General features: G+C 41.7%; 1 protein-coding gene across 2 annotated transcripts in view; it reads left to right on the forward strand.

Moving 5' to 3' along the window:
- Positions 1-17,261, forward strand: part of FNDC3B (fibronectin type III domain containing 3B) — a 210,522-nt gene that overhangs the window by 122,040 nt on the left and 71,221 nt on the right. For both annotated transcript variants that reach the window (XM_075031393.1, XM_075031394.1), the window contains exons 7-8: positions 10,683-10,741; positions 17,099-17,256. In XM_075031393.1, the coding sequence (XP_074887494.1) occupies positions 10,683-10,741; positions 17,099-17,256 (217 nt within the window). The remainder of the gene's footprint in view (positions 1-10,682; positions 10,742-17,098; positions 17,257-17,261) is intronic.

Raw genomic sequence — 17,261 nt, forward strand, 5'->3', positions numbered from 1 at the left:
AAGAGGTCAATAATATACAGTGGTAACAGAAAAGCTAGGCTGGGGTTCATTCAAAAAAAAATCGTGACCCTGCAGCCATTCACTAGGTTGACAGTGAAAAAATCCCAGTGCAGGCTCCATTAAAAATCTTTGTATTTCAAGCGTTGTAATTTGGAGTGATTTTTTTTTCTTAAAAACAGACTTTTCCTGTAGAGTCTAACCTCTTAAAAACATGCAGATAGTATAAGTAGTGCCTATAAATAAAACTTCTGCTTTATTGTTAAGACAAAATCAAGAACAGTGAAAAGATGACACATTTTCTATATTTGCCCTGCTTTAGAGAAAGTTTTCCCTGCTTACCTTCTTGTAAAGGATGAATAGCTGACTCTGTTCTTGAAAGTGAAATAGTAGTTATCGCTAAAACCTAGCATCCCAAAGCACTTTTAATTATGCATGGTGACATCTAAAGAAGACATTTCTCCATTAATTTCTTCTTTGATTCAAGTGAGGCTGAGGAGTTGTGACTGAGGGCGAAATTTGGCTTGTAGTTGTTTTCTTAAAGTTGCTTAGACTATAATGAATAGCCTTATGCCTTTGCATTGGGGAAATGCTCTGCTGCCTTCATATTGTTGTAGCAAACTCAGTGGCTTTATAATGTTCATTGCCAAGGAAGTTGTTAATTTTGGCTGAGGAACTCCATTTAATCCCGACCAAGTTTGGAGCTCCTATGGAGTCTGTTTTGGCTGTGCTGTCTGATTGTTCTTCTGTGCAAATATGCAGTTTTGCAGGTTATTTTGCTAGGTTTTTTGTTTGATCAGGAAAATGCTTTTATTGTCTTTAATGGGCAGATTATCAAAGGTTTTTATTGACCATTTTTTGTACGGTCATATTTTGGAGGTCAAGAAAAAGTAAGTTTTATTTTGGGTTCAATACTGATGCCATTGTCCCCCTGTATTGGAGATAGTCTTTCAGAGAAAATTATTTCCTGATTGGCACGGGGCAGCAGTCACGGGATTTAAAACCCTAGACCGGTGACACGGGAGACATGTCAAAGTCTGTGTTTGATAGGAATTGTGTTTTCCACCTCAATTCTTAGAGGGTGCGGGGATCACCCCTGCTGCAGGTAGACCTGCTGGCTGTCTCAGCAGCGAGACCAGCGAGTGACCGAGACATGCCCCTGCTGCTTCTTGCTTCTCGAGCTGGTGGTGAGATGCAGCTGGGACCTGCTTGGGAAGAGAAGATGGTAGTTTTTGGTGCTGTCAAACTTGTGCTTTTCATCAGCGTAAGGAGAAGAAGTCGTGAGACCCCTTTCAGTGTTTGCGGCGCTCAGGCTCTCGCTTTGCCCGGCAGCTGAGAGTCAGTTGCCGTGATTGAAGGGAGCCTTTTCTTTCCGAGAGGAAATCTTGCCTCTGTAAATGCCAGATAACGTCATTTCACAGCTGGCATCAGACGACCTTTTGAGTCCCTATTGAGGCCTTTTGCATATTAAGAAGCGTGGGTATCTTGGCCTCCCAGTTCTCCTTCTCCTCCTCCTCTTGCCTTGGGCTGGAGAAACATGTAGGGCTTTTATGGCCACGTCACTTGTGGCAGCCCGGGGTCATAATAATAGTAAGGTGATGATCTTTGCAGAAGTTACTTCTCCTTTTGAATGACCGCTCGGTTTATCAGACTTGGAGGGTTGCCGGAGGCTGCCGTGCCAGGTTGTACCCTGGCTCTGGAATACTAACGAAGGCAGGACGGACAGGCGGTCACGGGCTGAAGCTACAGGGAATGAGGAGAACTGAGGGGGGGAAAGCGTGGAATGATACACAAAGAAATGAAAGGAATTAAGGGTAAGGCAATGCCACGCATCCCAACTATCATCGGAAAATCATGAGAGGTTTGAAGAACTTCGTTGTATCTAGGAAAAGATTAGCGTTTGCTGGCAAAGTTTGTAGCAGGAAGGAAACGTAAGATTTTTACCTGGGAAGTGGGAGTCAGGAGCTCCAGGAAAATGTTAGGAGGGCTTCTCAGTCGCCTTGTCAATTCAGAAAAAAATCATTATTTGAATACAAATAATCTCACTTATATTTTAACAGTTCTGTTGGCAGTCCTCAGGCTGCACCTTAGACAAGATGCAGGAAGGGACAATGTTGATTAAAATAATTACTTAATTGGAAAGGATGGATTGCGTATCTTTTTTTTAGCCATTTACTTCAGTCCTGTCATACTTGGTGAACTGCAGTGGGCCACAGGGTCACAACAGCTAAGGCTCAGGTAGAATATACAGAACTAGAGAAGAAAAACTTATTTTCAAAGACTGCCCGTATGATCTTGACTAGTGAGTTACAGCATTGAGCTGCTGCTCTTTCTGGTGCAAATCAAGCGTACAACCCCCAGAGCAGTGCTCCATGTCCCTCCCGAGCCAAAAGGTGAACCTGCTATATCTCCAAGCTGATAAGGGTAGAGCTTTAGATCGAGCTCGAGCGACTCAAGATTTTTTTTAGCCGCAAAGATTCAACCTTTTTAATAGTTGTCACACGTATGAGAGTTTGCCAGAATGAGGAGGCATTACCACATAGCGTATCTCCACCTGTCTCGCACACGTGAATGCTTGCCTGCCTGCTCAAACAGGAGTCTTGCTTGTGCCAACGCAACTTAGAAGAGCGCTTTGAAATTGCAGCCTGTAGCATTGAAATTATGCTAATAAAAATCAACGGAATTTTAAATAGTTGTTCCTGGTTAGCTCCTTTTGTATGAATCGGCTGTGCTGTTTTTAAAAGTTTACTTGACAAAAAGATGGAGGGGTGGCTGCTGCCTGCGGCAGCGTGCTGGTCAGCCCTTCTTTATCTGCAGAGTTTTTGCTGTCTTCTCAAACCCAGGTAGTGTGTCAGCTGCTGTTACATAATAGCAAAAGGGAAGCCGCCGAAAATGGAAAAAAATAATTATTTTGACGCAGAAAATAAGCTAAAGTAAGTCAAAAGTACGAAGGAGAGCTCTCCAAGAAGAGGTCTTGTGTCTAAGTGGTTTGTTGTTCCAGCAGATTCAGCTTGGGCTTTCTCTGTTTCTGGGGGTTATGTCATTGTTTAATTTGGTGTTCCTTCAAAACCAGCCAGCTGCAGCCATATGCAGCGCGTTGCCTCTGTTATCTTCTTTGCGAGATGTACAAAGCGCTTTCTTAAGATGTAAAATGTATGTGATAGAGATGGGCGGGGGGGAGTTGCTGTATTTTACTAAGAAGGCCCTTTTCTGCCTTCTAATGGACCAACTGTGTGTTCACAGTAGGAATTCACTCAGATCTTTAGCCAATAAAGTAGGAGTTGTTATTGCTGTCTTCCAGCAGTAGCAGCAAAGAAGCAGAGACAAACAAACGCAACATGTCACTTACACTCCGTTTGTCCCTTGCATCCAGCATTTCATTTCCCTTGTAGGTTACTACTGATCTTATTTTCCTTGCTCCATCCCAAGCAAAAATATACATCAAAACAATATTGGGGGATAGGGAGGATTGAATGCACTTACGTTTATTTTTAAAATACTTTTTAGCAGAAGGGACTTCATTACGCACATCTGAGTCCTTCCATATCTGCTTGATGTGAAAACATCTGATGCTTATCCGTGCGATAGCACATATCTTTTGTTAAAGAAGGATGGCTTGAAGCAGAGAGACAAGCCATATGATGTGAATTTGCACTCCAGGTATTTTGGAGTGTCCTGCCCCGTTGACAGTAGGATACTGAAGCGGTCAAGGTAAAACTGTCAGGTTAATAGAGATGGACTATGGCCAGGACATCTTTGAAACATGTGATTAAATTCATGCCTAAAATACAGTGATGTTGAGGCAAACATGTCAGTTATCCTTTGCTTTAAGTCCCAGTGAGTCAGGATGGCTAGAGATTATTTTTTTTTTTCTTATTTGAGGTCTGAAAACGTAAGTTTCTCTGGGGTTCAGCCAAGGGTTTTGTTTTGTTTGCCTTCAGTTTTGTGGGGAGTGGCTTGATTATTTTGCTACCTACATATGATTTGGTCTTTAAGGTCAAATACTGAAAGATAAGCCCATAGATATCAAGTCAGGCATTTTAGCAGGAGAATTAAGATAGCAAGAGTGGGAAGTCTCTTAGAAATGGAAAACTTATGTGAGATGCTTGTGCACAGCTATTTTTTAAGAATTAGAACTTGTTTCAATGATTGGATCTTTTCTTGAAATTAGATAACGTCGAGTTCTCTACCTTGGACGTGGGAGCTGCAGTCGTGTTTTACCTCTAGTGTTTTTTTTAATTAGCTTTCATGTAATTAGCAGAAATTTGAAATATTAAGTCTTTAGAAATCTCATCCAGCTATTTGTAGGCTTAATTAATAATCGTCCTTGGTGTATTATATTTTAGCATGGTGTGATTGACTGCTTTGAAGACATATTTCTTTCACAAGTTTTTGATCCTGAGGGGCTCTCATTTTGCCCGTTGTGGAAGTGGTGCTGACGAGTTCCATAAGCCCCGTGTGTTCAGTGTGACACTGGATTTGCTCTTCTCAATATTACCTCTGTTAGCCCGCACATAGCCCTGCAGTTTATCCGTGACCCTGTCCTGCACCGGACTGCCTCTCTGACAAGCTCGAAAGGTGCATCAAATTGGATTAGGCAGGAATCTGTCCTAGGTCTGATTTTATTCAATATTTTCATTAAGGAGCTGAAGGATGGAATAAGGATTGATTCTTATTAAATTACAGTCCATATCAGGCTCTGACAGGGTTGAGAGTGCTTGGTGGCTTAAGGAGGACAGGACAGGAGAAGAACTCAAAAGGCCTTCAAAGAAAAACAGCTTGATCAAGACGAGAGCAACGTACTACATTTCAGCCAGTCCTTCTCAAACCTGCTTTTTTTTATTATTTTTTCTTACTATGCAGTAGTTCTGCGCAGTAGTTCAGGGAGGTATAGCAGACCACAAAAACCAAGAGTCAGTTTGCCATATAGACAAATAGAAGGAAGAAACCTCAAAGCGAGCTGTGTAAATGAGTATGTCTCTCCTTACTTGGTGCTGCTAGGGCCTTGGCTGGAGTGGGGTGGCCAGGGCTGCTAGCGCATCTTCAAAAGGATGGAGAGCAATTTAAAAAACATTCCAGAGGACAGCAGTAAGTGGAATCTGTGATGCGGTAAATACAGGTATGAAAGAAATGAGCTTGCCTCACTTAAAGAGGAAAAAATGCCTTCAAGTATGTGAAAGATTGCAAGAAAGAAAGTGGTGATGAATTCACCTGCAGTGGGTGCGCAGGAAAGAAGTAATAAGTTTAAGGTACGGCGGGGAAAGTTGACGAGATAATCTTCCCAACGATGAGGAGAGTTAGGTACTGTGGTGGATTGCCTAGCCAAGGAGGTTTTGAGATTGCCACGATCACGAGGCAGGAGGTTATTTATTTAATTTTTATTTATTTGTTTTTTAAAAAAGGGCTAGGCAGACATCTCTGAGGAACGGTTTAGGTATAGAAGATCAAGTTTCAGTGTAGGAGGATGGACTCGATGACTGTGTCACATCCCCTCCGGTCCTGCTCTCTGTGTGACAGCTGCAGCGTGGCATCTGCAGTTTTAGGTTTGTTCTTGTACAAGGAGTTTCTTAATGTCTATTTCTACAATTCTCTGAAATTAAAAAGTCTGTATGTGTTCTTCTTTGTGTCTTGAGCTTTGACACCGGCAGGCAGTTCACAAAGGAGCTGGGCCATGTTTTGAAGAGTTTATTTTCTTGTGGGTTGTAGGTTGTGCTGTACGTGACTGATAAAAGATCTTTCTAGCATTAAAGCTGGTCACAGCCCCAATAAATCTGGAACAAATTCTGAGAAAGCATGTCATGTTATGACTGGCATATCTGTGAGCATGGAGCTCTGCTTGAGAATTAGACTAAAAGTTTGCAAAGTGCTAGTGCTGATGTCATTCCCTTGGAATGGAAAGGCTGTTGAAACAGTAAATACTTTCTGTGGCCAGAAGCTAAGTCTTGAGCTGGACCTTTTCCTCTCTTCCAAGGAAAGAATGCAGAACAAACCTAAAATGTGTAGTTGCAATGGGAAAATCTTAATTAGTTTAGAGCTTTTAGCTCTTTCAAACCATTTACATACACAGCTGCTGTTCATGCAAACGTGAAAACTATTCATGGAAACTTCAGACTTACCTTGAAATGACAAGTTGGGGTTTTTTTTTTTCCTGTTTTTTAGAGCTGTGCTTGGTGTTCAAAAGTATGGTTGGAAAGGTCTGAAAATTATATTTGTACCCTACGTGCAGAAAGGAACATAGACGCAGGCTAACAGAAGCATATAATAAAAGGCTTTAGTTCAGCAAGACTTAACATTGAAACCTGTTAGCACCAAACAGCTGCTGGGAAAGTATTTAATTTTTAGGGGCATTTACTTTTGATTGTATCTGTGGAGTTTTGGTTATGACCCAAAACTCTGAAAAAAGAGAGATGACCAAAATATAAACTTAGATGTGGTCCAGGTCTTACAGCTGGCTTCTCTGCTACGAAAGGTTAGTCTGACACGTTGGATCCAAATAACCCACAGCCTGGGAATGAGAACCTAATGCTGCAGCTTGGGACAGCTATAATATCTCTTAGACACTGAGATCTACAGGATAACTCAGATTTTTGTAGTGTCCCTCGGAGGACCCCGTTGAGCATTCACAAGGAATTCATCCCCACCCCCAGCTTCCTCCTAGGAGGAAGAGTTTTGCCATGACAGATGTGGGGAACAGATGTTGAGAGGAAAAGTTAAAACGGGACAATGACCTGAAGTGTTAGCTGGGCTCTTCCTTGACGTGACTGAACTTCTGTTCCCGATGGCAAAGGAGGAAAGCAGCACGTGTCCGCTGCCCGTCTCCGCAAGGCCCAGCGTTAGTGTCAGGGGGTTGACACGTAGAGCTTTTATGTGTTTGTGTCGGATACTCGGTGCTCAATTAGCTGAGGAAGAGAGAGGAAGGGATAAAGAATTAAAAGCAAATCAGCTGTCTGTTATTCAAAGACAGTCAGTGCAAAGTGGGTGAATCATGCTCAGCTACGCAGCACCTTTACCCAGCGGTTGTAGGTAATTTTTCTGAATTTCAGTCTCCTGTTTCACATCAAGGCTTCCCCTTTCCTTCCTCCTTTCTTGCCCACCTTTCCACCACTGCGTCTGTGATGTCTGGGAGATGCTCATGCTCCTTGTCCCTAAATGCCCCAGTGAGCTAATCCAGTAGAATAGTCCTCAGTGGCTCACGAGTAACAATAATAGTGAGCTAGGAAAAAAGGCTTTTCACCAATTCTGTATTATCGGCGTAGAGCATATAGGATGGGATTTTTTCTTCCCTTTCTTTTTTTATTTCAGAAGGATTTCTGCTCTTTGTTGGCTTGGGGGAAAGATGTTGAGCTCGATACTTAATGTATTACGAGAGAAGTTGGCAGGTGAGACCAACTTCCCTACTGAGGGAGGGATTCAGGACAGGTCTCGTTCTCCTTAGCTTAGTCTAGCTCAGGAGACTGTCAATAATTATGTTTATTACCGCAAGGAGATCAACCATACATAGAAGCCTGAGAATTTTTTATGGCTCTTGAAATGGGAAACTAAGTATTTAAAATACTATAAGAAGGTGACAATTCTGTGAGCTACTTTCTCTCTCCCAAAAAGGTTGGCTTCAGTTTTATTAACAAGTTTTTCCGTGGGGCAGTTTTGCACTGGGTTGTTTTTTTTTTTCTAGCTTTCAGACAGAGGTTGGGCTTGATGACCTTTCCTGAGGTCCCCTTCCAACCTGAGCTATTCTCTGATGCTATTATAGATACCACTCGTTCATATTTATTGCTTTCTGTCTTTAATTCTACATTTGCTCTGTTTTCACAAAGCATTACCCATTATTCATGGGGGTTTTTTGGTTTGAACTCAGTGCAGGGCTCAAAGGCACACACTGTTCTTTCCATACGGTACAGTGATTTCAAAGCATGATCAAAGGGCACTTCGTACTATAGACTTTTCTTTCTTTGCTGCTGTTCTTGTAAAATGGTTTATGGCATTAGTGAATCAGCAACATGAGATACATCAGCTCTATACATGTGAAGTGGTTCATGTGTGTGCAAGTCACCACTCGCACCTGCCCAGTCTCACCTGTGAACACTCAGGACGTTTAGCATGGGGGATATCTGACATAGCTGGTCAGCATATGTGCATCATCTGATACATCTTATTCTTTAGACAATGTGTTGGAGTGCTCATTCATATATGTATTATTCATCAGCTTTAAATTCAATTCTTAATTTTTTTGCACTCACATTGTCACCTTAGGTCTGTGTGTGTCCCGTTCCCTCTCTCCCTCTCCCCCAAATCTTTGAAGAGTATTTCTTTTCTTCTACCTCCAGCTTATCTGTATAAATTCTAGGTGACACAAATATCCACATGTCCTTAATAACTGAAAGCTACAGTATATCTGGTACTCAGAGCCTTCTCCTTGTGAGCAAGCTACGTATTTGGGGAGCTAATATAAAAGAAATTCCTTAGTAAGACTCTTCAATGAGAAGTCTAATTTTTTTTTTTTTTTTTTTTCAATTATATATTGCTGGGTATACCCAACTTAGGTCTTGAAGTTCCTGTATTTGGAGCGGTTTGAACCTTCAGCCCTGACCTACAAGGGTCAGAGGACTTAGTTACTGTACAAAGCGATTGTTTTTCGCAGGAGAGGGAAGTGAGATTTCTTTGGGCTTCAGAGTTTGTTTTCCTCTCCTGCTTAGTGTGACAGAGATAGCATCCTTGCTAGAAAGCAGAGAGAAGGAAGAAAATTCAGTCCACATGTTCAGGATTTAAGGTTGAGAATGATTCACGCTTAGCTTCTGGGGGTTGTAATTAGGGGTGACATAATAACCATAAACTTTCAATACAATAGTAGCAGCGTTTTTGTTACGCTCCGGAGCTGCAGAAGCTGCTTCTGATTAGCATCCCTTCGAGATAAGCCTACAGGACCTCCGCAGTTTCCAGATCTGGATCCAGGCTTTTGTGGCGCTGTCCTACTTCTGTACTGATCCTGAAGGGAACCCCGATTTCTGAAACTCCCCAAACTTTGATAACATTTTCCCTTGGATCAGCATCTCAACCTTTTCCTTAGCCATTTTAGTCCATCTGGGTAGTTTTCAAGTCAGTATTATCTTAATGCTGGCTAAATCCTGCCACTTTATACACTTTATAATACACTCTGAGGGTCATCTACTATGGAAAGAAACAATCATGCTATCCTCCTCTTCTCCTGAATTATTACTACTCCTTTCTTTTCCAAGTGGCTGAGGCTAAAGAATCCAGGAATGCACGGAGCAGGAGATCTGTCATTCCCACTCTGCACCAAGGTGCATTCTTGTAGGGAGAGATGGGCATTTACACTGGAGCTCTGCCATCAGCATTCAGCCAATTCTATTTTTTGGCAGCTGAGCCCATGGAATTTTTAAAAAGAAGATGTACTTTTTTAAAGCAGGTCACAGACAAAAATAAAGACACATTCTTGGGCTACGAGAAGTAGGTCAGGCTTTGGAGGAATCATTTGCAAAAGCTGTTGATCTGATCTTACCAGTTTTTCTTTATTAATATTTTTTGCTTCCTGTGCCAAATTTGTATGCTTTTTATAAAGAAGTCCTGCTCATTTTGCTTTAGGTGTGGTGTATTCTTCTGCTTTGGTGAGCAAACTTTTTACATGAACATTTAAAATAAAAGGGGGGGGGGGGGGGCAAAAAAACCCTAGAAAAAATAAGTTCCTAGTTTTCCATTAGAGAATACTGTAGTGGAAAGTGAGGCCTCTCTGTGCTGCAGTCCAAAAGGAATAAAGCTGCTTTGTGTCACCTCATTACTCTAAGCTGATGTTTTACCTCAAGACTGTTTTTGGGGGGGAGGCTGAGGGAAAGGCTGATTCCACGGCTCAGATGAATGCCTCCGCAGCACCTTCTGCGCTCAGTTAATCTGTCGAATTTAGGGGAAGCATTTCACACCCTGCCCCGCGATAACGCCGGGTAACCCCTGCAAGAGCTGCTGTATCAGGCACGAGGCTCGGGGCGGGAGGATGGATTACTGCTAGTCAGGCTTCCAAATTAGCCTGGCGTGACTTTATTACCTTGATAATTGAAGGCGGCTGTTGGAAGAGCCCTGACCATTAAAGGGTAACAGCAGTTAAGCACAGGTAGCTGCAGGTGTGTGCCAGGGCTCGGGGCAAGCGTCCCGCACGGCTCGGCTGGGCTTTCCCTGCGTGGGGGCAAGGAGAATGTTCGTCCTCTCCGGTAGCCCGGTGCTCTGGCGAGCAGGCACATAGCCCAGCTCTGCAGCCGATGGAGTAAGGATGTGTTTGGCTAACAAACCAGGATTAGGTTCAGCAGTAATTGAGCTGTACAAACCCCTGGACTTCTTCCACGGCCAAGCTTTGGAAACCGGATGGTTTTGCTCTGTGAAAGCAAATCCCAGTTAATAATGTTGTTTGTGGAGGACACCTCTACAAATAATCCCGCCTTTCCAAATTTCTGCAATTACTGGAAGTTTCATTCTGTCCTTTTTCTCTTTTATAATTTTTTTAATATTAATCCATGTAACTGCATACCTTAAATTCACAATAGCAAAACAGCTGGTGCTCATGTGCAGGTAATGTCTCTTTTCTATTGACAAATTCCTGAAGAATAATTGACATAGCTGACACTTTTGTTTAATATTGGTCATTTATTTTTCTTCCTATTTCCACATTCTCTATTTTACAGAATTTGATTCGGAAACAAAAAGAGTTCAAGACATTCTTTCTGGAATGGAGAAACCACAGGTATGTGATCCCAAATTATCTCACACACACACACACACAAAATATCATATGTAATATGTAGGTTGTGTCACAACATACTGGTGATTTCACAGGGGAGCACCTCTGAATTTTTTCCTTAGTAGATTGTTGCTGCTGTGTGTACCTAACTCTTTTTGCCAGGATATACATTGGAAGCGTCTTTTGTGCTCGTGGTTATTTGTGGGCTCTACCCACTGCAGGAATCCCACCAGTCGCCTGTTTCCAGAGGACAACTCCCAGTATTCACGCTGTGAGGGGGAGCTCTGCACTGGGGTGATCTACATAGCTCCTACTCCCTCTCCCCTGGGTTTAATTTTATTTGTCAGGAGCAATTTATATCTCTAATCATGATTAAATTAAGCTAATTCTATTATTCAATGGCAATTACTGTATTCTACATTTATCTGAGCCATAAAAGCATGTGAATTATAATGGAATTGAATCACCATGTAAACAACCATAATGCTGGATGTGACCACAGTCAGGTAAGGTTCTTAATAAATCTGGTTGTAAGCCCTTTGAATGTGATGTTTTTCTCGTTTGGTGTGTCAAATGAAAACCAGAAGAGTATTGTTGATCTGAATGAATGGTCCAAACAAGCACTTGAAGAAGCAGTCACAAGGCAGAAGGATCCAGCTCTGTTTTATCTCCTTTGCTCTGTCAGGGCTCAGACCTTTCTCTGTCCAGCTGGAAACCTAGTAAACAAGTAAGCAAATAAAATAACAGTTGGAAAGCTCGTCTAAAGGCTGGGTTCAACAGTAGCTGATAGAGGCTGATACAAAGAAATTCTGCAGTGGGTGGCTATGCCTTAAGTGCAGAAGTGGCAGGGCTCAGGGGCAGGCAGGCATGAACACAGGCTGGTTTATTTTTAGGCTCTCTTCACTTGGATGCTTTTGTTCTGAATAAATACACAAGGTGTTTGGTCTTAAATTGCTCTATCAGTAGGTGTTGGATCCTAGTGTCGTGGCATCGTACAAGAGCAGGTTCAAAGCCAGCCAGACTGTAAAGCAGACCTGCAGAAATAATAAATACCAGGGGGCTACAGCCTGAGGTTGTGTTTGCAAGAAGGAAAGCTGCTGTATTTTGTGTAAAAACAAGTGACAATACTAAGCTGAAGACTTAAGAGAAGAGTTTCTGGAAGATCAGAAGGGAAGACAGTGCACTTAACACTAGTTTATTGTACAGAGTGAGTCGATATTTTTGTACCAAGGACTACCTGAATGTTGCTCACCTGGTAAAATGCCACAGCTAGGGGCTTTCTACAAAGATCCGGAGAGCTGACGTGAAAAATGTGTTATTTCATACTTATATCTGTAGAGGTAAGGAGAGAACCTATTTGAGGAGTTTGCAGGATTGAGCTCTGTACAATTAGATTTATGGTAACCACAGCATTTAAAGTAGAAGGGAACAAAAAACTAGAAGTAGACAAAAATATTTTTCCTTGAATCATTTAAAAAATAGGAATCTCTTTTTTTTTTTCCCTTGGAAAAAGAAATCTAAAACATGACAAATCGTAGTTCAATAATAATGACATTTAGAGAGAAGATGCTGGGGATTATCTATTATTCTCTCTGTAACTTTGACATTTGTGAGTAATTAAACTCATAGGAGTCTCACAAACCATTAATTGCTATGAATGATTATGTGTGTGCATAGTCAGTATTATATCTGATAGAAATATATCATATTATGCATAAATAGTCAGCCGGGCCATATTTCTTGGTGAACCTTATGCATATATGAATGAAAAATAAAACAATGTATAGAAAAACAATTGTGTAGAAAGAAATGACACAATTAAAACAAAAGGGCACAGAGCAGTCAGTCGGTGGCCGGTGGAGTGATGCTCTGTCTGCAGCACGTGGCTTTTCTGTGTCCAAAGGAGCAGTTCTTTCCACCATCAGCAGTGGTGAACCCATCTGAGCAACTCCTGCAGGAGACCCCGCAGCCATAGAATCGCTTAGAGGTGTCTTTAATGTAGCTTGTTCAGGTACCTCTATGTGACAAAGTCTCTCTCACCTTTCTGAGTACAAAATATATACACCTTTTAAGTTATTAATTTATAAAAAGTCTGTTTTCGATAATAGATGTTGTTACCTGTTTGAGAGATGTGCAACCAAACTGTAAATGTCATCATAATTTTATCCCTTTGACTGCAAAAATTTGAAAAGAAGCCTTTTGCTTCCCCCCACCCGCCAATGTTTTTATTTGAACCGAACTATATTTTTAATTCGCATTATCGCAGACAAAGTAAGCATTCTCTAAAGCAAACACCTCGGTGAGGGAAGGGGAAACTTGATTCTGGGTTTCCGAAGTGGCGGGGGGCAGCGTCGCTGCGTCCGACGGCACGGCTGCCCAGCGGCTCGGGGGGCATCGCCTCCCGCGGGAAACGCCGCGGGTCTGCAGAGCCAGGGCTCAAACATCAGTTTGACTTTCCAAAAGGCAGCCTGCTCCCGCTGACTTGCTCTGCAACGAAACTCATATTTAAGCACCGGGATTTTTGCCGAAAATTGCGGGATTAGAGCCATAGTTTAAAAGCAGAATCTCGACCCGGTAATAACCGTGAATTCATTTGACCCCCAAGTCTTTCAAACGCTGCCCTCGAGGGAGTAAATGAACGTTGCTTGCAGTGTAGTTCTCACACGTACAATAAACCCCCGAACCACACGATGCCTGTGAATGCTAACCCGGAATTTGAAAGATAATGAAAGTTGTACAGAAACATTGTTCGTTACCTGAAAGACGGGAAGGACCGATATTCATCAGTCTTGTAAGCATATTAAAGTAGTGCAGGAGTTGGGATTCTTTCCCAGGGGCTTTTATAAAATAATTATTTACACCACTGAGTTTTGATAGAGTAGAAAGCAGGCATTTACTGTGTAAACTGAGAAGTTTTCAGAAACTAATTAACTGTGCTTTTTACCGGACATACAAAACTCCTTGTGGGAGAATCTTTTGTTAGGTCTCGGCTAAAAGGCCAAGCCAGTCCTGTTCAAAGGGAGCACAGCAATTCTGGGGACAGATGAGACAGGCTGGGCTAACTAGAAAGCAGCACAAAGGTTTACCTGCCCAGCCTAGGAAGAGGTGCTCTGGCTGCTTGTATTTTGGTCGGATGGAATGAGGGCACCATTAATGAACAATAAACTTTTTTACTTACAGCTAAGTATTTCTGTCTGCGAGTTCAGTAGTGACATTAAGCCAACCATCATCGTGTTAGCTGTGCTGTTCCTTACAGCATGGAAAGAGCTGCTCCAGATCTGCTCAGCTGCTCCGTATCTTTTGGAAGGTGCTTGTTTTCCCAGGTGTAAGCGAGAAAAGTTGGAGTTAAAGCTACTGAGCTGGTTTGCGAGTGCCTGCTCCTTATTCTCAGCCTATCATAACCCCATTTATTTAACTTACCTTTTTTCAGAGCAAAGCTCCTCCGGGTAGGAGTTCCTCGGTAAAGTTAAGTGGTGGCTTTGGCCATTAAATCAGATATTGAAGAGATAGCCCTTTGGCTGGTAAACATGATACGATATCGAGTCTGTGAGTCGGTGAGCAGCAGATAGGTTTATCTCTATCCATACAGATAAATCTGTTCCCGGTGCTCATGCTGACGTGCACAGTACTGTTCTGCTTTCTATACCCAGGGAGTGTATAGATTTGCCTTTTCTGACTTTATCATGCAGATGGTGACCCCTCGCTTGCTTTACTACACTTGCTGTGTGTACTTAGCGCAGCTAAGAATTGTATTTAACTATTTCTGGTGTTTATTTTTAAACCTCCGCCAGCAGTTACTGTGTACATAGCAGCAGCGAGGCGGGCCAGCAGCTGCTCGGAACGCTGCTGTATCGGTGAGAAGTTAATGGTGTGGCTGGAGCAGCTTTGCAACTGGGTTTGGACTTCTATCCTCTGCATGGAAATGTCTGCACGCTGTCTTCAGAATAATAGTCTAACAGTTTCTAGTGCTTAGTGCATAAGATACTTTCTCTTACTTTAAGAAACTATGAAAGACCTAACTTTTTACAGATTGCTATAGTTCATGAAAGGCCAGAGTTTTTGCTGTACACAGAATATATACGTGTGTCCTTGTGAGTAGTCATAGAGAAAAACATTTCAATAGAACATTGGCAGAATATCATGCCTCCAGCTCCAAGTCTGTCTGAATTTATGAAAAACAATTATGCAAGCATATTTCCATAATAAAAGAAACTATGTGTTGATGGGCTGAGCTGGCATAGCAGTAATGTATGTTAAAAAAAAAAAAAAAGTTTATTTGGATCTTACCATCTAGTTTTCTGATCAAAATATTATTTAAAATACAGACTTTTAGCTCTAAATTTCTTTGTCACAATTTCATTCACATATATGTGTGTATATATATCTCAGAAATTTAACTTTCCTGTCTTATTTGAATCGTTCAAGATTCTCATAAGCTGTCTAATCCAGTATCAGTATTCACTTGTCCAAGTTTTTGAAGCAAACATTGATTTCGTAGCATCAAAGAGATGTGACTAGAGCAAGAAGTCCCATGAAAATTCATACAACAATTTGCACGTTCGTATTTTTTACAAAAAAAAGCTTGATACTACTTGAACCTTCTTGCCTGACAACTTGTTGTTCACATTAGGTTGAACAGAGGTTTTCTTTTTGGCAAGACTTAAGTGTGCTGCTATAAATTAAAATCTTTAACTTCTGAGAGCATGGTGTCTAAGTTAAGATGAGACGTTTTGTGATGTCACCTACTTGTCAGTCTGTTAAAAACAGATTTATGACTTGCTCAGAAAGAACCTGCTTGATATATGGGTATCACACACAACAGTTGCAGTGCTCTTCAGCTGGAAGCAATGTGTTTTCACGTGAGAAGTTAAATATTCTCCATTATATAAAGATACCCAGAAGCCGGATTTGTAAACAAGCAGTCCCTGAAAGCCGATTGCTAAGATTTCATTACCAAGTCACCTATGGGTAAGGTGTTTCAATTGTCTCAAGAAAAGTGTAGGAAATGTGTAACTAAGCACCTGCATCATTCATCTTACACCTCCTGAAATAACAACGTTTTGGTCTGTGTGTCGGAAAAATCTGTTAAAATGATGGAACTAGTGAAATTTGATGCGTAGAAGAAATGAATAAAGAATATAGAACCTGGTGCTTTGCTTCCTCCTCATGGAGGCTAGCTAAAAAAATATGCTCTACATTTTCACTGCAATTAAGAAAGAAAAACATAGTCGTTTTGATTACGAAAAGTGGAGAGTTTGTGGCAGAGAGCTTGAGGCTATGGTGGCTTTGAGGCTTCCCTGGGCTTTTTTCAGAAGGCGTGCAGAAAAACGTTATGCTGTCTTTCCAGGATAGCCAGGGCAGCTATTGTTTTTTATTTCTTTTTCTTTTGAGACAGTGGTGGGGCGGGGAGGGGGGGGATTTTTTTCTTTTTTCTTCTTTCTTGGCTTGATAACAGAAGGCTGTTTTCTGGGAAGCTGCTGTTCAGTACGTGCAGCTGATGAACGATGCCTCCGGCACTGTGCCAGTGGGCTCTCCTGGTGAGAAAGGCGATGCTAGTTCTGTAAGCTTGGGCAGTCTAGAGTTATGTGGACCTGTGTTTCCAGAAGAATATAGCTGCACTGGTGGGGTGATAGAGTTGTTTTGGTCCAGGGGTTTGAGGTATTTTTTCCGTGTTTTATTGGAAGAGAATCCTCATCCATCTGCCATTGAGGTGTCACACCCAGGGGTGAATACAGATCATGCATGCAGTCCTTCTCTCCAGGCACAAAGTGATTGATTTGCAATGTCATTTTTAATTGACAAGTTGGACTTCTATTATGATTTTCCCTTATGCTTTTGAGTCAGCGTAACCTTGCAGATTGAATTGGGTTATTTTATTTATTCACAGTTGAATTATTGCGGTTTCAAATTACAACAAGGAACAGGATGACTGAAAAAGCTGTCAGAGTTTTATTAGAGAGTCTCCCTAACAAAAGCTTTAGAAAAATTATTGCGTACGAAACAATCTGTAGGATAAAGTCTTTGTTCCACTTAGTTCCACCTCCCTTCTGGTAATGGCCGCAACAGCAGGTACCTCCAGAACGGTGCGAGGCGTCCTTTGCTGAATGCTCAGACAGTGACAAGGCAGTTCCCTGCAGGGGGACAGCTCTCTGTATTCCTCATCTCTTAGAGATTAGTTTATGCCATGAATCTGTGTTTTTGTTTGTGGTGTTGATGACCATTTCTCACCCTTTACTTTTCACCTTTAGCTCTCAAAATTCCTTTTTGCAAGAAATTGATTGTGAAGATGCAAGCAAAAAGCAATACTTAAGAGACTAGTGTTTTTCTTGGAATTCAGAGTAACTGATGTTTCTTTTATAGGTTACAAATATTCAAGCAAGAACAGTTTTACTTTCCTGGTCGCCTCCCACTGGCCTTCTAAATGCAGATAGACACAACAACGGTTTGCCTTACACCTGTACCTACGAGGTTGCCTTATCGGATAAAGGGAGGGATGGAAAATACAAGATAATTTACAGGTAAC

This window comes from Buteo buteo, chromosome 7 (assembly GCF_964188355.1).
Source record: "Buteo buteo chromosome 7, bButBut1.hap1.1, whole genome shotgun sequence".
Classification (NCBI taxonomy): Eukaryota; Metazoa; Chordata; class Aves; order Accipitriformes; family Accipitridae; genus Buteo; species Buteo buteo.